This window comes from Rutilus rutilus (assembly GCF_951802725.1).
Source record: "Rutilus rutilus genome assembly, chromosome: 3".
Lineage (NCBI taxonomy): Eukaryota > Metazoa > Chordata > Actinopteri > Cypriniformes > Leuciscidae > Rutilus > Rutilus rutilus.
Genome location: NC_140211.1, coordinates 23,716,387 through 23,733,180, shown reverse-complemented (window position 1 = coordinate 23,733,180; position 16,794 = coordinate 23,716,387). Strand labels below are relative to the sequence as shown.

At 37.7% G+C, this 16,794-nt stretch overlaps 1 protein-coding gene across 1 annotated transcript in view; it reads left to right on the top strand.

Annotated features, from left to right (window-relative positions):
• smad3a (SMAD family member 3a) overlaps positions 1–16,141 on the top strand; it is a 42,331-nt gene extending 26,190 nt beyond the window's left edge. Inside the window, exons 3-9 of the mRNA XM_084403659.1 lie at positions 3,778–3,912; positions 5,590–5,664; positions 6,026–6,076; positions 7,325–7,537; positions 7,676–7,813; positions 7,962–8,106; positions 13,670–16,141. Of these exons, the coding sequence (XP_084259785.1) occupies positions 3,778–3,912; positions 5,590–5,664; positions 6,026–6,076; positions 7,325–7,537; positions 7,676–7,813; positions 7,962–8,106; positions 13,670–13,793 (881 nt within the window). The 3' untranslated portion in view covers positions 13,794–16,141. The remainder of the gene's footprint in view (positions 1–3,777; positions 3,913–5,589; positions 5,665–6,025; positions 6,077–7,324; positions 7,538–7,675; positions 7,814–7,961; positions 8,107–13,669) is intronic.
• The last annotated feature ends 653 nt before the right edge of the window (positions 16,142–16,794 follow it).

Genomic DNA, 16,794 nt, shown 5'->3' with positions numbered 1-16,794 from the left:
TTATACACAATTATGTTTTCAAATGTAGCTTAATGTTGTCAATATTCAAATGATAATTAATGATGGCATATGTTTTGTATAACATTTGCCACATTTCTTTCCAATCATGCTTTAAAGCCAAATATGTCGTTCTTTCCAATGACAAAAAAACAACATAAAATTTTTTAATGTTTTGTCATGTTTTATGTTTCTCTTAAAGCAGGGTTAGATGTTATCAGGGGGTCGGGGGCAAAATGCCAGCAGAATTATTATGCACCCAAAATTCAAAATGTGGTGGAAAAATTGCCCTATATGAGTTATTTTTATAATTAGCCTAGGCGGATTTAACTTCATATTTAAAAATATATAACTTATATAAAGGGGATGCCAGTTTGAAGAATACCATTTGGTGGCATAGGAACCAACCATTATACTTTTTGTGAATTGTTTTAATACCTTTTAATGGTCTTCTGCAATGTTTGAGGCATATTTATTTTTTCATGATTTAATGTTGGCCTAATTTCAGTTACATTTACATTTTAGGCTATGTAGTTTGAAATTTTATTTATTTTTTATTTTTTAGATTTTTATTGTAGTAACCACTCAGCTGTATGTGGAAATGCATATAAAAAAAAAAAAAAATGTTGCAAATAAAACCATAGTCCACAACTTCTGTAGTTTTAACTTATTTTAATATATAAATTCAGTGAAATCATCAAACGTTTGTATGACTTGCCAGTGACTTGTGACCCAAGCTACGACTTGACTTGACTTGCTTGACATAAAGCAGTGACTTGACTTGACTTGACTTGCTTTTCTCAAAATTGACTTGGACTTGCTTGAGACTTGAAGGTTGAAGACTTGAGACTTGCTTGTGACTTGCACATGTGTGACTTACTCCCACCTCTGCTGTTTTCATTATACTGTCTGTCACAGTCACATGCGTTTTAAACATAACCGACTGTGTTTACGAGTATACTAACCAAGACCGGAATTTTGACAGAATTTTGCGTGGTTTTTTTCCCATTAAAGCGATATAATCCGCGTAAAATAACTTTTGTTACTCGAGAGCTGTTTGTGAGGCGGCTTTAGTGTATGTATGCACGCAGAGAAAAACATCTCTCAGAGAGCGCACGAGTACTGGATAGTTTAAAATCGCTTGAATATTTAAACTGATAAGACTTAAAAAGACGTGAAAATGATCAACTTTAGATACGATGCAATGCTGGCCCGATTGTGCAAGTGACAATTCCGTCATGTCCCGACTCCTAAACGCGAGAGTCTAGTATCGCCGCCTGCAGCACTTCACGCTTGCCCTGTTCAACTCATTTTGAGAGACGAGAGATAGAAGATGCAGCACTGCTGAACACTTATGCTGTTTGTGAAATTGCGTCTCTCAGATAGTTTTTAAATGATTGATTAATTTACTCATACAATCTACATGCTAAAGTGAATCAATGTTTGGGGGGGAATTTCCTGCATTATAAGTGGGATTATTTTAAGTGACATAAATTATTCAAATAATGCGTAATACCCATGCCAAAATTCGAGTCCAGTGCTAGTATCTCTTCCTCGTGTACCTTCATAGCCTGGTTGTACTCGAAGGTGTGTTTTTGCTTCAAGTGGTGAAACAAGTTGTGTTTCCACCTTTAGCGGTAACAGTTTTCTTGCATATTTTGCTAAATATTGTGCTTTGTTGGAGGTCTGACCTCTTGTAACCAAACCACTTCCATTCTATTGAAGTAGCTCCCTTTTTAGGTACTAAATTGTCATCGGAGGCTGACATGCTGCTCTTACTCTGACGGGTGTTGTTGTTGTGCGCGCTAGGGAACGTAAATGCACCATGCGTCATTGCATCGCAATATCATTGATATCGCGATATGATTCTTTTTTTATCATGTAAAAATTTCTACCGGTATTATCGTAGACGGTATGATATGGCGCACCCCTAGGCTAACGTTATACATGCAGTGAATATAATCAATAGCCTACGCGTTGCCTGAACCACATTTGTGTGGCTGATGTTTAAGATTTCTTTAAATGAAAACGAAAAGAGGCAGAGTGGTGTTTTATTACATATTTAGTTTTATTGTTGCCTAAAATGTACATACAGAGATAACCAGAGTAACAGAGCGAGCTGAGTGACGCTTTCAAGAACGCTGCTGTTCCATTTGCAGAATTACCGGACTTGCGTCCTCGAGTCATTCTCCTGAGTCGGACTTGGGAAGTCCGAACTTTGCGTGCTTGGCATTGAGAAACGCCTAATGTCAGCGCTTGTCTTCTTGTGACAAACAGCCACATGCCGAGAGGCAAGAACAAGATCTGCTGTATGTCATCCATTGTTGTTTACTATGTCGCTTTCTTCTCGCGAAAATTACGTCAATCGCTTCTTCCCGGCATAGGCTACACCACGCCTATCAAGTAAGGGTATTGTTGGCAGTGGAAACGCAAGCAGGATCAGGGTTTACCGTCCCGAATCGTACTGTACTGTACTGTACTGTACCGTACCGTACCGCTCAGTGGAAACGAGCCATTAGACAAGCATCAAGCACAATATCTGCCAGTATCATTTGTTTAGACATGGGGTCTTCATCAAGAGGTCGGTCATAGTACTGCAGGGGGTCTGCTGATTATTGGTTGATTGGTTTTCATGAAAATATTTCAATATGAATTAAGGGGTTGTCACACTAGATTTTGGCGTGCAAAATTTCTTCAGACACTGCAACAGACAGGATATGATGTCGCACTCAGTGAAGCCTTTTTTAAAACATAAATTCAATGCAGCAAAATGTGAAACTTCTTTGCATCAGCTTGCCATCCAGTCAGAAAGGTATTTCTGTCATAATTTCAAGTTAAACCGAACTTTTATTTTGATGGGTTGCCGTGAAGACCTTTAAGTTTCTATGTGTTTATGATTTGACGATCTCAAAGCGATGATATGACTCAGAGCGGCTCTGGAGTTGAAGTTCATGTTTTCATGTCCTCGTATAGTGAGACTGTAGAGGCTGAAAACACTGCAAACGTTGTGTGTGTGTGTTAAATGAAACCGCGCGTTTGCGCGAAATCTATTGAATGAATGATTCAATGACAAATAAATTACAAAAAAAAATTTAATAGTCACTTGGTGTAATGATACAATCGTTTTTTGAAGCGCAATATTACTTTCAAAAGGTGATTTACTCTATTTTAATTGCTTCCGTAGACATCAGTGTTTATATCCAAATTATAAACTTTTATCCCATTTCTTTTGTGACACAGAAATAAACGACACAGAAATAACACTGTGTGGTTAAAAAGACTGTTTATGAAGCTGTTTCATACCTAAACATGAATACTGCTCTCTCTGGCTCAGCGGCAGCACCAACGCAGATTTGAATGTACCGGTGTGAATTTGACAGGCAAATCATCTTTTAGGAATGAGATTGCATGAGTGTTTGAATAGAGATTGTGATCTTTTAACGATTAATCATGCAGCTCTACCTGACATTAGTATTAGTAAATTATTAAATAGATTTTTAATAGAAAAATTATTGATTTATTTGGTAGGTAACCACGTAATAAGCGGGATAATGTAGAGCGAGGCGGTTGTTATAGCGAATACAACTGATTCAAGATCAGCCTGTTGGTGTTGTATTCGCTATACATTATCACAACAACTACATTATCCCTTACATGTAGTATATGCACAAGTATTTATTGTGCAAGATGTGAATCGAAAAATGTTTTTTGTTTGGTTATTCAGGTATTCTCCTTTTTTTCGTTCTTGTTAACTTTCTCTCTCTCTCTCTCTCTCTGAAGTTCTTCCTCCGGTGTTGGTGCCTCGTCACACTGAAATCCCCAGTGAGTTTCCTCCTCTAGATGACTACAGTCACTCCATCCCAGAAAACACCATTTTTCCTGCAGGCATTGAACCCCAGAGCAACTACATACCAGGTAAAAGACAAAGACTCTAGTACAGGAAGTAATGGAGAAGACTCTTGGAAATGAGTTTCATAGTGTTATAAAAACAGAAAAGCCAAACCAAAAAGTGTCAAGTGGCTTTTAAATGAATATATTATGGTTTCCAGGTGTACTAGAGTCAATTTAGTCTGTAGCTGTAGTCCCAGTAGGGCTGGGTATCGAGTTAGATACTTTTTAGGCACCGACCGAATTGCCTCTACCATCGAGTATCAAAAAATCTCTTGTGGTTCTGTACCAAATTCCGATACCTAAGGGGTTAATCTCGTCAGTGAGCCAATAAGCATGCAGCATGATTGGCTGTGGCGAGGCATCAAGCAAAACACTAGTTTAGTTTACGCTGGTTACGCCCAGAGATGTTGCTCACATGTGAGGCTGTAGGCCTAGTGTGTAAGCGTCCCAAGCCCTGTAGATGTAAAAGATGTGAAAAAGATCAAAACTGTGGCTACATTTCACCAGGCTCGATGCCAACAGCGTGCGATGCAATATTTGTGACAAGATAATTGCTGCCAAGACCGGCAACACGGCAAAACAAAGTCTGTAAAAACAGTCAAGTTTTTTTTTTTTTTTTGGTAATATGTAATGTAATCGTGTTAAAATGATTTCATAAAATTAGTATCGAAAAAAGGATCGTTCAGGAACTAGTGGGCAGTGGGTGGATCACTTTATCACTTTTATTTTAGATGTAGGATGAGCAGAAGAGACCAAACACACAGATAAAGCAACAGTACTGTCCAATCAATACATCGTGTTACAGTGTGTTGATGAAGCACAAAGAATGAACAGTAAATGCATGAAAAAAACGTTCATCCAGAATAAATCTGAATTTTAATCTAAATACAAACATGATATTTCAAGCAGAATTCTTTGTTATTTTAGATATTTATGCCTGTATTTATTTATAACTGAACTTCAGATGTGCCACAGATCAGTCATAGTAAAGAAGTTTAGCATTTTTGTCTTTGTGCTCTTTCAAATGTTATGATCGGATGGTTATTTTGATTTAAGCTGCACTGAAACTTCATAGTTTAAATCCCTTGTTTTAGCAGAGTTGTTGATTGACAGGTGAGTAGTAGGTGGCCATTGTAGACCTGGATACATCAGCATTTACACTATACAGATAATTGGTCACATGTGTTTCTGACCTCCTGTATATACACTACCATTCAAAAGTTTGGGGTCCTGTTACTTTTTAGCCTATATTTGTAGGACTAAATGGTTAAACATAATAAAATATGTTTAACCATTTTACAATTGAACAATTTACGCTGAAGTGCTTTTTAAGACTGCTTTTGTCTACATAAGGGGAAGATTATCCCATGAAGTCTGTATGGAGTGGCTTTAGCTGGGATTAGTTTCATCTGAATGGTATTTGCTTTAGAGAGGCAGTCTTTTACTGTAATAGGGTGGTGTGTGTTGTTTCATATCCTGCTGCTGAAACTGAGCTGACCCCAGCTTTCTAAATCGGGTGTCTTAATGTGAAGGGGAAAAATAAAACCCTTGTGAGACATTGTCTCTGCTGCACCTGCTAGATTTTGCCGGATGTGTTTGCTGATGTGCCTAATCCTTCATCCATCAGCTGGCTCACTGTGTTACGGGTGTGTACAATTTGTGTTCATGCAGGCTAACCTTGTGTGTTTGTGTGTGTTACAGAGACGCCCCCTCCAGGCTACATCAGTGAGGATGGAGAGACCAGTGATCATCAGATGAACCGCAGCATGGACACAGGTGACGCCAGTTATGCCACCGCATTTGTTGCATTCTTTGATTGGTTGTCACATTGAATTTTCTATAACTGCACAGCTATGAAGTAGTTCCAGGTTTTTTTTTTTTTTTTTGGTGACATTTCAGTTGCATATCACTTTTCCAAGTTTCTTTCTGACACTTAATCAGTGGTATATGAAAGTAGGTCTACACACACCAATATTTTGGGACGAAAACCTGAAAAATGTCTGAAGACAAACACATGATAATTGACTTTGCACTCTTGAATTATTGGAAATGTAATAGTTTTTTAATCAAAATGTGTTTGTCCTGTTTACTGTACATTCTTATACCATTAATTATTAATCTGTCCTTTTCTTTTCAGGGTCTCCAAACCTGTCACCGAACCCTGTGTCTCCTGCCCACAACAACTTAGGTAACTCTGATTGCATGTGTGTGTAGATTTTGGACCATTTTGGACACTAAATGATTGAATTGCATTGCAAAAAACAATATACAAAACTAAGTGTTATTTGAAAATATATGATGCTAAATCTTTTCACATAACTAACTTTTTTTTGCAGTAATTTTTAATCAAATGGTTTTGATTAGGGTTGTCTCGATATCAGATTTTCACTATAGATTATCGTGGCCAAAATAATTCGATATTAAAGTTAAAGTGGGTAATTTCGTAAAGGCTAGCAATAGCAAGCTAGCTTTGAAAGCTTAAGATCCCAGCCTCCCTTCATAGCGTCTCCAAACCTCATTCATCTTTAAATTCATCTTTAACTTTGTTTTGTGTTTTCTCTTGTTTTGGCTAATGAATCACACTTGTTAAATATCACAGTTATCATCAATACCGGCATATTGCGACACCCTTAGTCTTGATTCAGAGTCTTCCTGACATCCAGTTGCATTAACAGTTCTTCTGCATGAACTCACGGTTTGAATCAGTCTAATGACTCACTCGCTAAATGAGTCAATCGAAGCAGCTCTTACTCATTCAAGTCATTATCTTCCTCATATCCAGCTCTAAATGAACCGAAAACTGTTACTGTGTTATGTGCTTAAGGGCTTGTGAGATCTAAATCAGTGCAAATACTGACTGATTGTTTAAATGACAGTTTGTAATTAAAAATACACATTTAGAACATTTAACACCACAAACTGAGTGTTTGTAGAAATGTGTTTTCAGTCTTTTAGAGGAAATGGATTGCGAAATGGATTATTTGGATGTTCCCAAAACAACTTGGAAGAAAACCTCCCACTCTAAACATCCTGTCAGTGATCATCTTAGCAAGGGTGTGCCCACAATTCCTTTTGAATCAGATTGTGCTTTTGCAGACACCGCTCAGATCCCACAGCGATTTCTCCTCTCCACAGCAGTGGTGTATGAGTGTGTGTCAGAGAGAACGGCCAGTGCCATGAGCCTGTAATTTTCTATAGATTTGTGTCCAAGTGATGATGGTATTTCCCGATTCAGCCTTTATTTCTGGGAAGTAACATTTGCTCTTGACATCACAATGCCGTCAGTTCCCAGCCCCCGTGCTCTTTCTCTTCGGATATTCTGTATCCCCACCCATTTGTTTGTTTTCTGTTTCCATTTCTTTTCATTTTCTGTGTATGTCTGTGTCTGTCGGATTCGCTTCTTTTATTGTTTTTTTTCTCTCTTTCTCTCTCTCAGATCTACAGCCAGTGACATACTGTGAACCAGCGTTCTGGTGCTCTATCTCCTACTATGAGCTGAACCAGAGAGTCGGTGAAACTTTCCATGCCTCCCAGCCCTCTTTAACGGTAGACGGCTTCACAGACCCGTCTAACTCTGAGCGCTTCTGCCTGGGCCTGCTGTCCAATGTGAACCGCAACGCTGCTGTGGAGCTCACGCGCAGGCACATTGGTGCGCACACATCTGTTTCAATCACTCATTCATAAGACAACATTATTTTTATTTTATTTCATTATTTTATAAATATCAATTTTATAAATTTTTATATTTTGTATTTTTTAATCATGTGCCAACCTTCTATTTTTGCAGGCCGAGGTGTGCGTTTGTACTACATTGGTGGTGAAGTGTTTGCAGAGTGTCTAAGTGACAGCGCCATCTTTGTTCAGAGTCCCAACTGTAACCAACGTTACGGCTGGCACCCCGCCACTGTTTGCAAGATCCCACCTGGTAAGATAAAACGAGAGACCCTCAACAAATTGCCCTCATCAACAGAGTTCAACTGTTAAGTTACTGAATTGTGGTTCTGAAAAGGATGAAACAGAGCTTCCTTTTTGATAGTTGAAAGCTTGTTTCAAACCGCTTTGTTTCCATCCAGGCTGTAATCTGAAGATCTTTAATAACCAGGAGTTTGCAGCTCTGTTGGCCCAGTCTGTGAATCAGGGCTTTGAGGCCGTGTACCAGCTCACCCGCATGTGCACCATTCGCATGAGCTTCGTGAAGGGCTGGGGAGCCGAGTACAGGTACGATTACTGCAGTCACTTCACTCTATATCTGTCCACACGTGGATTCCACTCCTGGAATGTGGCTTTGATTTTATCTTGCTCTAAGTCTTTTGCATCACTTGTGAAGTGGTGTTACCTAAACCACAGAAGCCACCTATGCTTCCTGTTAAATTCTTTGAATTTGATTGTCGTAATCAGTTTTTTGTAGAAACGGGATTATGAATATTGAATGACTTAAACACTACTACTGCTTATTTTCTTTTACATTTACATTCATTGTCTTGATTTAAATTAAATAGACCGTAAGAAATAGACAGAGGCGAACCAACACTGAGTGGGGGCCCCAGGCAAAATTAATCAATGAGGCCTTTTTTTTATATATAATATATATGATTTTAGGTTTTCATTACCTAGAGATATTATTATACAAAATTAAAAAAGTAGTCAAAACACAGAACATCTAACAGAACATAATTTTTACAACATTATGTGCTTATTTTTTTAATTAACGAAATGTCAATCTTCATCTTTATAACAGAAGATACAATACAATACAACAATCTTCAAGATACAGTAAATCTTCAAATGTGTAACAGATTGTCACCTTAAAAACAGTCATTTGCGTGGTGGAACAAGCAATGCTAAATAGAAATATATAGTTAGCATCTTAATTTAATCTTTGTTTTATTATTTTATTAGTTTGAACTAATTGTTAACTCAACAATATTTAACGTAAAGAGCTGGATACTTATTACTAATTAAATAATGTCAACTATAGTAAATGTATTGATTTGAGTTGCCATAGACTAAAGATTTTTCTGGTCGACTAATCGCACGTTTACATTAATTTCTGCTTAAATACTGCAGGTGCATGGAGGAATATTGCCTATTCTGCGCTCAAGCGCATGCATAAATCTTGCCGCAAAAGCAGACTAATGATAATAAATATGTCTTTAAAAAATAACGAGGCATTTTAATTGTTTATTAATAAACCAGTGTTTTCTAAGTGTCGGCTACAAACATATCTCCATACATCTCCGCTGTAAAGTGGATGCGCCTTTGGAAAGAAATGCATCTTTCATACGGATTACATAATCAGATGATATTTGCTTTCGATTCGAATTTTTTCGTTTAAAAGTGGACATATCAAGCTTTATATAGGTATATTTCTCATGTACGTGAGGCTATTTTAGCCTACGCTGTGTTTCTGTTTATTTTTGAGATGCGCTCCAGTTCACGGAGACCATGAAAGCGTGCCCTGATTGTTTTATTTTATCTTACGAAAGTACGTTTTCTTTTTATTGTGAGTTTACACAAATAAAAGTAGTTGCGACTGATGCATTATTCTTTTCTGTATGGCCAGAAATGGAGTATTTTTTAAGTTGTTTCCACTGTTTATAGGAAAATGCAAGTAATCGCGCCGGCGCCTCCATGTCATGCAGTGCGCGCTCCACACTCCGCACAAACACTTGGATATATGCACCTAATAATAGCAAACATTTATCAAGGTTAAAGTTAGAGCGAGCCCGGCGCCGATGGCCTCGTGGTCAGTGTGCCGACATGTAGCGCCGTTGCGCTCGGGCGGCCCGAGTTCGAGTCCCGGCTCGTGGACCTTTCCCGATCCCATCCCCCGTCTCTCTCCCACCTCGCTTCCTGTCAACTCTATACTGTCCTGTCATAATAAAAGGCAAAAATCACAAAAAAAAAAAGAAAAAAAAAAAAGTTAGAGCGAGCGGCCTTGCCAGACGGATAAGTCCTCTTCATGTTTAACAAATCAAATCATGCATTTTCTACAGCGAATAAGCGCTGCGTCAGTTTGAAAAAGGCGGCTGAGGCGAGGCGGTAAAAGCATAACCAGCGTAACGAGAGAGGGGCCGCACTATGGATGGATGCAGAGATGTTGCTGCGTCTTTATTTTAACATTCCTGATTGTTTGAATGATCAGCCCTCGGGGGCCCCCTTAAAATGCGGGGCCCCAGGCAATTGCCTGGCTTGCCTGCCCTATTGGGGTGCCTCTGAGAATAGAGATGTTAAATATAAAAATTCTGGCCAATACTGAAAACGCTCATGTTATGGCTGATAACTGATAAAATTTTCTTTTATTTTTTTTTTACTCTAAAAAATCTGTAGTTTAGTTGCTTGTGAATTTAGGTATCAAAAATTTAAAATGTACAGTTTAAAAAATATATATTCATTTAAATATTCATATGCTAAAGAACATTTAACAGTGTTATTAAAATAAATTTGAAATGAGTGATAAAATAAGTAAATGTTAGATGATGGCAAAGGTTTCTAAATGTAAAAATAGGTGAAGTGAGCATGCACCATGTTTTTCCTGGTGTCTGCACGCGCAATAAGTGAGCGGGCAATATGCTAATCGAAACGGCTTATGACTCGTTTGAAAAACGATTCATTTCATTGACTTTAGAGTCGACTCTTACTTTTGAAAGACAATAACTTTATATATGGTGCACTTTCAGATTTAAAACTTTGCAGTATGTTTTCATTCACTTAGAGCTATGTTACACACTACAAGAAAAGTCATTTTCAAAAATCCATAATAGGGGCACTTTTAATATTTTTCATCCCTAATATTCAGCATCAGTTGATAATGATAAAGTAAGAAATCTCTTATATCAGCAGATATAACTAGTAATGACAGAAGTTTGTAAAGGAAGCCCAAACCATTTTACTGTTCCGTAAGACAATAAGGAGGGAATATTTTAGTATGGACAGTCCTGCGGGGTCATGACAGGCTGCGGTAACTGTTTTTCTCGGTCTGGCTCGCTCTGGTGAAGAGCTCTGACGTAGTGAGGCAACCCAGTGTCCACCAGCCTAGCGTGTCCGTCATATAAACTGTTAGGTCTGCGCTGGCAAATCATTCCACACCAAACAAACTCACATATGGTGTGCTTCAAAATGTCTCAGAGTTTCCTGGTTTCTCTTTGTTCTCTTCCCATCTTGCTCTTGCTGTTGTGAGTAACTTCCTTGTTTGAGCCCATGGAACCGAGACCTTAATTAGAAGCAGTTGTGGGTTTTGACCATGGACATCTGTAGAGAAAGCTTGAGAAGAGAGTGGGAAAGAGTAAAACTGGTGTGAGAGAGAGTGAGACTGTGGTTTCCAGACAGCTTGGCGTGTGGAGACACAATCTGAGCTGTGTCAGGTTTCAGCAGACGCCCCTCCACTTCTCCCCACCTTCAGATCCACCTCTTTAAGTGCGGACAAACTCTCCCTGTTGCAGTTTGAAAATGCCATTTGAGCACTTTATGGTTGGACCATGTATTTACCGTCACGTCAGCGAATATCATGACGTAGAACAGCACAGTGCCATTGTCTGAATTCACCTTCATATTCTCTCAGTTTGTCACCTGAGCTGCCCCAGATTACTTGGTCGATGACTACAGTAGATTTCACCTCTCCTCATTTTTGCTTTTATTTACCAATATCTTTTCTAAAACTTGACATTGAAAGTGTTAATAATTTTGCAGTATCTACATGGAAGACGAAACTCCTGAATTTAGGAAGAGCTTTCCTCTTTCATTTCCTCCTGCTCTCCTACTTTCTTTCCACTACTCCATCTCTTTTTAACTCTTAGTAGACTTTGTAGAATAATGGAGGCTGCGACCTCCGCTTTATTTATGCTGTATTTCAGCACTGCCTTATAAAAGAAATCAGGGGTTTGTTCATAGATGGCTGAAAGATTTACTGAGAAACTCGTCGAAGAACAAGAAACAGTCAAACGATCAATAAAAGAAGCTGCTAGGAGACAAAAACAGTGGGTAGACACATCATTGTTGGATGAAACTGTAATGAAAATGTCTAAAATGTAATTAGTAACATTATGAAATGATTTGAAACACAATGTGAAAGCAGCAGAACAGTTTTAATAAGCAAAGTAATTAAAAACTGTTAATTGTTAAGAGGCAGAATATTCACCAAGAACGCACATTCAAAGTGCTACTTTTTAATTATTTGTATTACTTTTATTTAAAAAATATCATTGCATGAGTTATATATACACTACTGTTCAAAAGTAAGATTTTTTTTAAGGGAATGAATACTTTTATTCAGAAAGGATGCATTATATTGATCAAAAGTGACAGCAATCTTTTGTAACATTATAAATGCCTTTACTCTGTCAAACAATGTTCTTTTCAACTTACTATTCATCAAAGAATCCTGATAAAATGTTTCGCAAAAATGATGATTAAGCAGCACAACTGTTTTCAACATTGATAATGAGAAATGTTACCTGAGCTCCAAATCTTCATATTAGACTGGGTTCTGAAGGATCATGTGACACTGGAGAAAATAAATCAAATAAATGCAACCTGGTAAGCATAAGAGACTTACCAACCCAAATACTTTGAACGGTAGTGAAGGATTTTTAACTTTCAATTAGGATTTATTTAAAACTTTTCTGCTGAGCTCTGTTTAATAGCACATGATGTCAGGACACTTGATTTTCTGTGCACAGTGTGAAGATTTGACTAATCAATAATAAAATGTATTGCTGGCTGTTTTCATTATTGATTATTATAGAAGGATTACATTTTAAAATGTATACATTTTTCTTAATTATTCTCTCTGAGTGCTGAAGTGACTAAGTCATGTAGTAGGAGAGGAACAGAGATTCAGGAGAGACTTACACATGTATGTGTGTGTGTGTGTGTGTGTGTGTGTGTGTGTGTGTGTGAGTGGAAGGATTAGAGGAAGTCCCAGTGAGGAATGGAACGTGAGCAGTGTGAGGTGTTATTAACAGTGTGTGTGTGAGCCCAAGCGTTGGAAATGGAGACGAGTGTTGTGTAAGCATTGTGGAATGTAAAAGAAGTGTGTTTGGCAGTAAGTACGTCCCTATGAGGGTCCAAAGCAAAGAACAGCAGAGCAGAGTTTACACTCAGTTTATATCCAGACAAACCGACAAACTCTGAATTATCTCTTGACAGTCATTCACATTCACAGTAAATGATGTTAGTGGATGATTTATTATCTGTACATGCTTGGAAAAAAATCTGTATATTATTAGTTTGAAAAGAACATTCATGTATATAAAAGAAATCTGTCATGGTTTACCCACCCTGAGGTCATTTCAAAGCTGTATAACTTTCTACTTTCTGCAGAACAAAAGAAGATATTTTGAAGAATGTTGGTAAACCAAACAGTTTTGGTGACCATTGACCATTGTCTTTCTTTTGTGTTGTACAGAAGAACAAAATTCATACAGGTTTTTGAACTAAATGAGTAAACAATGACATAATTTTCATTTTTGGGTGAAGTGTACCTTTAATCCACACTTAATGTTCCGATTTCATTGCATTAGAATATAATAAAATATCAAACCAAGTGGCATTTATTACAAGAAAGATAAGCAAAATATTTCAAAAAGAGTTGATCAAAACAAAGGAATGTAACAAATATGAAAATGTGCAATGATATTCATATGCTAATCACTGAAATCGCTCGTTGCAATCACTGATCCGATGCAGTTAAATTTATATATTTAAGTGTGTGAATACTTTTGGCCACTGTGTGTTTCTGGTTTCTGACCTTTCTCTTTATTTCTCACTTTACCGCTGTCAGGCGGCAGACAGTGACTAGCACCCCCTGCTGGATAGAACTGCACCTCAACGGTCCTCTGCAGTGGCTGGACAAGGTGCTCACTCAGATGGGCTCCCCCTCCATCCGCTGCTCCAGTGTGTCATAGGAAAAAAAAACGCTCCATATACAAACCACCAGATCTGGGAGAAAAAGTTCCTTCAGGAGTCGAAGGCTGAAGACCTTCATACCTGACAACTAATTGGGTTCCACAGACTCGGTAGCACTTTCATGTTGGAGGAGTGTATTACAGTATGTGTATATACTCGGTTTTATGTTATTGGTAGCCATTTTTATTGCCATTATTGATATCAAATATTGCCATTTATGACATATTTTGTTATATACTGTTGCATGTGTATGTAAGATCTCTCCTCTGTTGTGTCCGTTATGATGCTGTTATATTAGGTACATTTTTACCATAACAGAGGCTTGTTTTGTTTTTAAGAGACATGAAAAAAGTGCTTTTTTGTAAAGTGAAGATATCAAGTTTTTCAAATATCAGTTAAACTGTATTTTTGATCTATTTTTGGTTTGATCAAACTGAAACTTGGCCCATGTCATAATGTGATTGCAGTGCGTATCAAGAGGGTTTGACCTTCCTCGTGAGAAAGAAACAGGATGTCTTTGACTAAGCGGTGTGTTCAGACATTGAAAACTCAAATTAATATTGTTTTTCAGGTTTCCCCGAAACATTACATTTCCATATCCCGTTTTGTCCTAGCCAGTGAAATACGCTGGACAGCACTTTAAAAAAACAATACATACATTAGCTCTTCACCTTTTTAAAATTCACTAAACAGAATACTATATAACAAACTTCATGTGTATTATGTAACACTTGTGAAAGTGTTATCAATGCTTCACAATATCTAAGTTTGTTGAAATGTTAGGGGATTTTGTCATTGTACAGGTTCTGAAAGCCTGATACTACGCCTACAGCAGATTTCCAGTTGTAGTGTTTTTCATCTCTTATCACGGACCCATGCTAAGCGTGTGTGTGTGTGTGTGTGTGTGTGGAGGTTACATGAGGGTGTTTTACCTGTTCCAGGTAAAACACCTGTTCCTGGGAGTGTTTTGTATAGTGTCTGATCTGGTGTTGAGTTCAGCTTTGTCTGCAGCGAACCGGCTGTCTGGGAATGAATGTGAATTATTATCGAGTTTTATAGGATCCACCACTCACAACTGCATGTGTTGTGCCCGCTTTCATTTGTTATTCTTTAGTGAGTGGGTGAGGAGCCGTTCAAGGTTTGGTGAAATTTCCTCTTCGTGTTGTGGTACATTTTTAAAACTGGGCATTACATAATTTTGAGCACTATGTATTTCATGCTTCATATCTCACAGTGTTGGTTGTGTCTGTATACATCTGTGGATATGCACACTTACCTGTGAGTCCTTGTGTTCTCACATCCTCTAGAAATGAAACTGAGTGAGTGTGCCTTCGCATCAACTTTCACAACAGAGTTTGTAAATAGTATATTGGAGACTTCTTCACAGGCATTCATCCATATTGAGTAAGTGGGTCGTCCAGTGTTGGACCACTCAGGGTTGGGGATCTGTTCTCAGCTGAGCTTGTAAATATGTCCGATAAATTGATTATGCATGCCTATTTTCTGAAAATCATGCCATTTGTACTGTAGACTCTATTTTGCTACCAAATATTTTTTCAGAAGTGGGACGGGAAAGTAAATGCTCTTACCTCTGTGTTTGTAACCGTCGAAAGGAGGGGCTGTACTGCTGGCAGGTTTTTGTAAGGTTGTATTTTTATATACGTCAGATACTCATAGGATATGGAGAAGGGCTTGAAGAAGGGACGTGTCACAATGGGCTTTGTGAAAGCCAGATCATGTTCAGTACTTTCAATTAGCATCAGGTTAGTGTGATGCGCTTGCAATGAGGAGCTCTTTGCAGGCCCTTTGAAATCTCTGTTCTCCCAATGTGTTATAAAGGAATCACGGAGGAAAGATGCATTTAGGTGGACTTCACAGATAGGAGAAAAGATGTGTAACGTCTGTTTGCTTAAATGTTTATAAGGACTGTTGTGTGATTTAAATGCGCTAAGACTTTACTTTGATAAAGTCAGTGTGTTGTATGACTTGGATTCCTTTAAAATCTCTTGATGTCATCCGGCGAGACAAAATAGAAGGTACTTGTATTATTCAGGAAATGATTTGTTGTCCGTCTAAGCAAACATTAACTGTTTTCTTTGATAGGAAGAAAATCAAATCTCATTTTCTCAACAAATTGTTGAACATATTTTAAGTAATGTGCATTTATTGTGCTTGTGTTAAACTTTCACATTCAGTGACGTTGTGACTTAGTGGTGATTGTTGTGCTTGACATGTTAGATTTTTTCCTCTGTATAAGTATATAATCTTTATTATTTCTCTCCATCTTTAAAGTTTGTCAGGAGAAATAAATAATTGTTTGTTATTGTTGTACTTTTAATAAATGTTTAAATAAAAAAAAAAAAAGTCTCATCTGAAAAATGTCTTTACAAACATTCTCTACATTCCAGTCAAGTTCTGCTTATTACAATGCTGTAAAAGGTGCATTGGCATACGGAGACAGGTAAGGCAACCCCTGGCCTGTTACCTAATGCACTTTTTTTCCTCTCCTTGCTGAAATATGAAAGCTCTCTTTGTTCAAAGGACCCTAAGGGCAGGGAGGTGCTAGAATTCTTCTGAACTGCGATTACATATATCATTTTAGGCATCTAAAAAAATCACCAGGCCCTGATTGTGTGGAACCATGTATTTGAAATTAGCAGCTGATATTATTTCAGCCCCTTTAACTTCTCTTTTTAATCTTTCACTAGATACTGGCGTTATCCTGGAAATTTGGAAATCAGCTTTTGTTGTTCCCTTATTAAAAGGGGGAGTATAATCCCACTATATTAGATAATTATAGGTCGATTTCAAAGCTTTGTGTCCTATCAAAAATTTTAGAAAGTTTTATTAGTGACCAGTTGACCTGTTATCAGGGTTTCAGTACCACAACAGCCGTTCTGGAAGTTGTAAATGATATTGTGGATAAAGGTGATTATTGCGCTTCCCTTTTTATTGATTTATCAAAGGCTTTCGACACAGTGGATCATGAAATATTGTTGC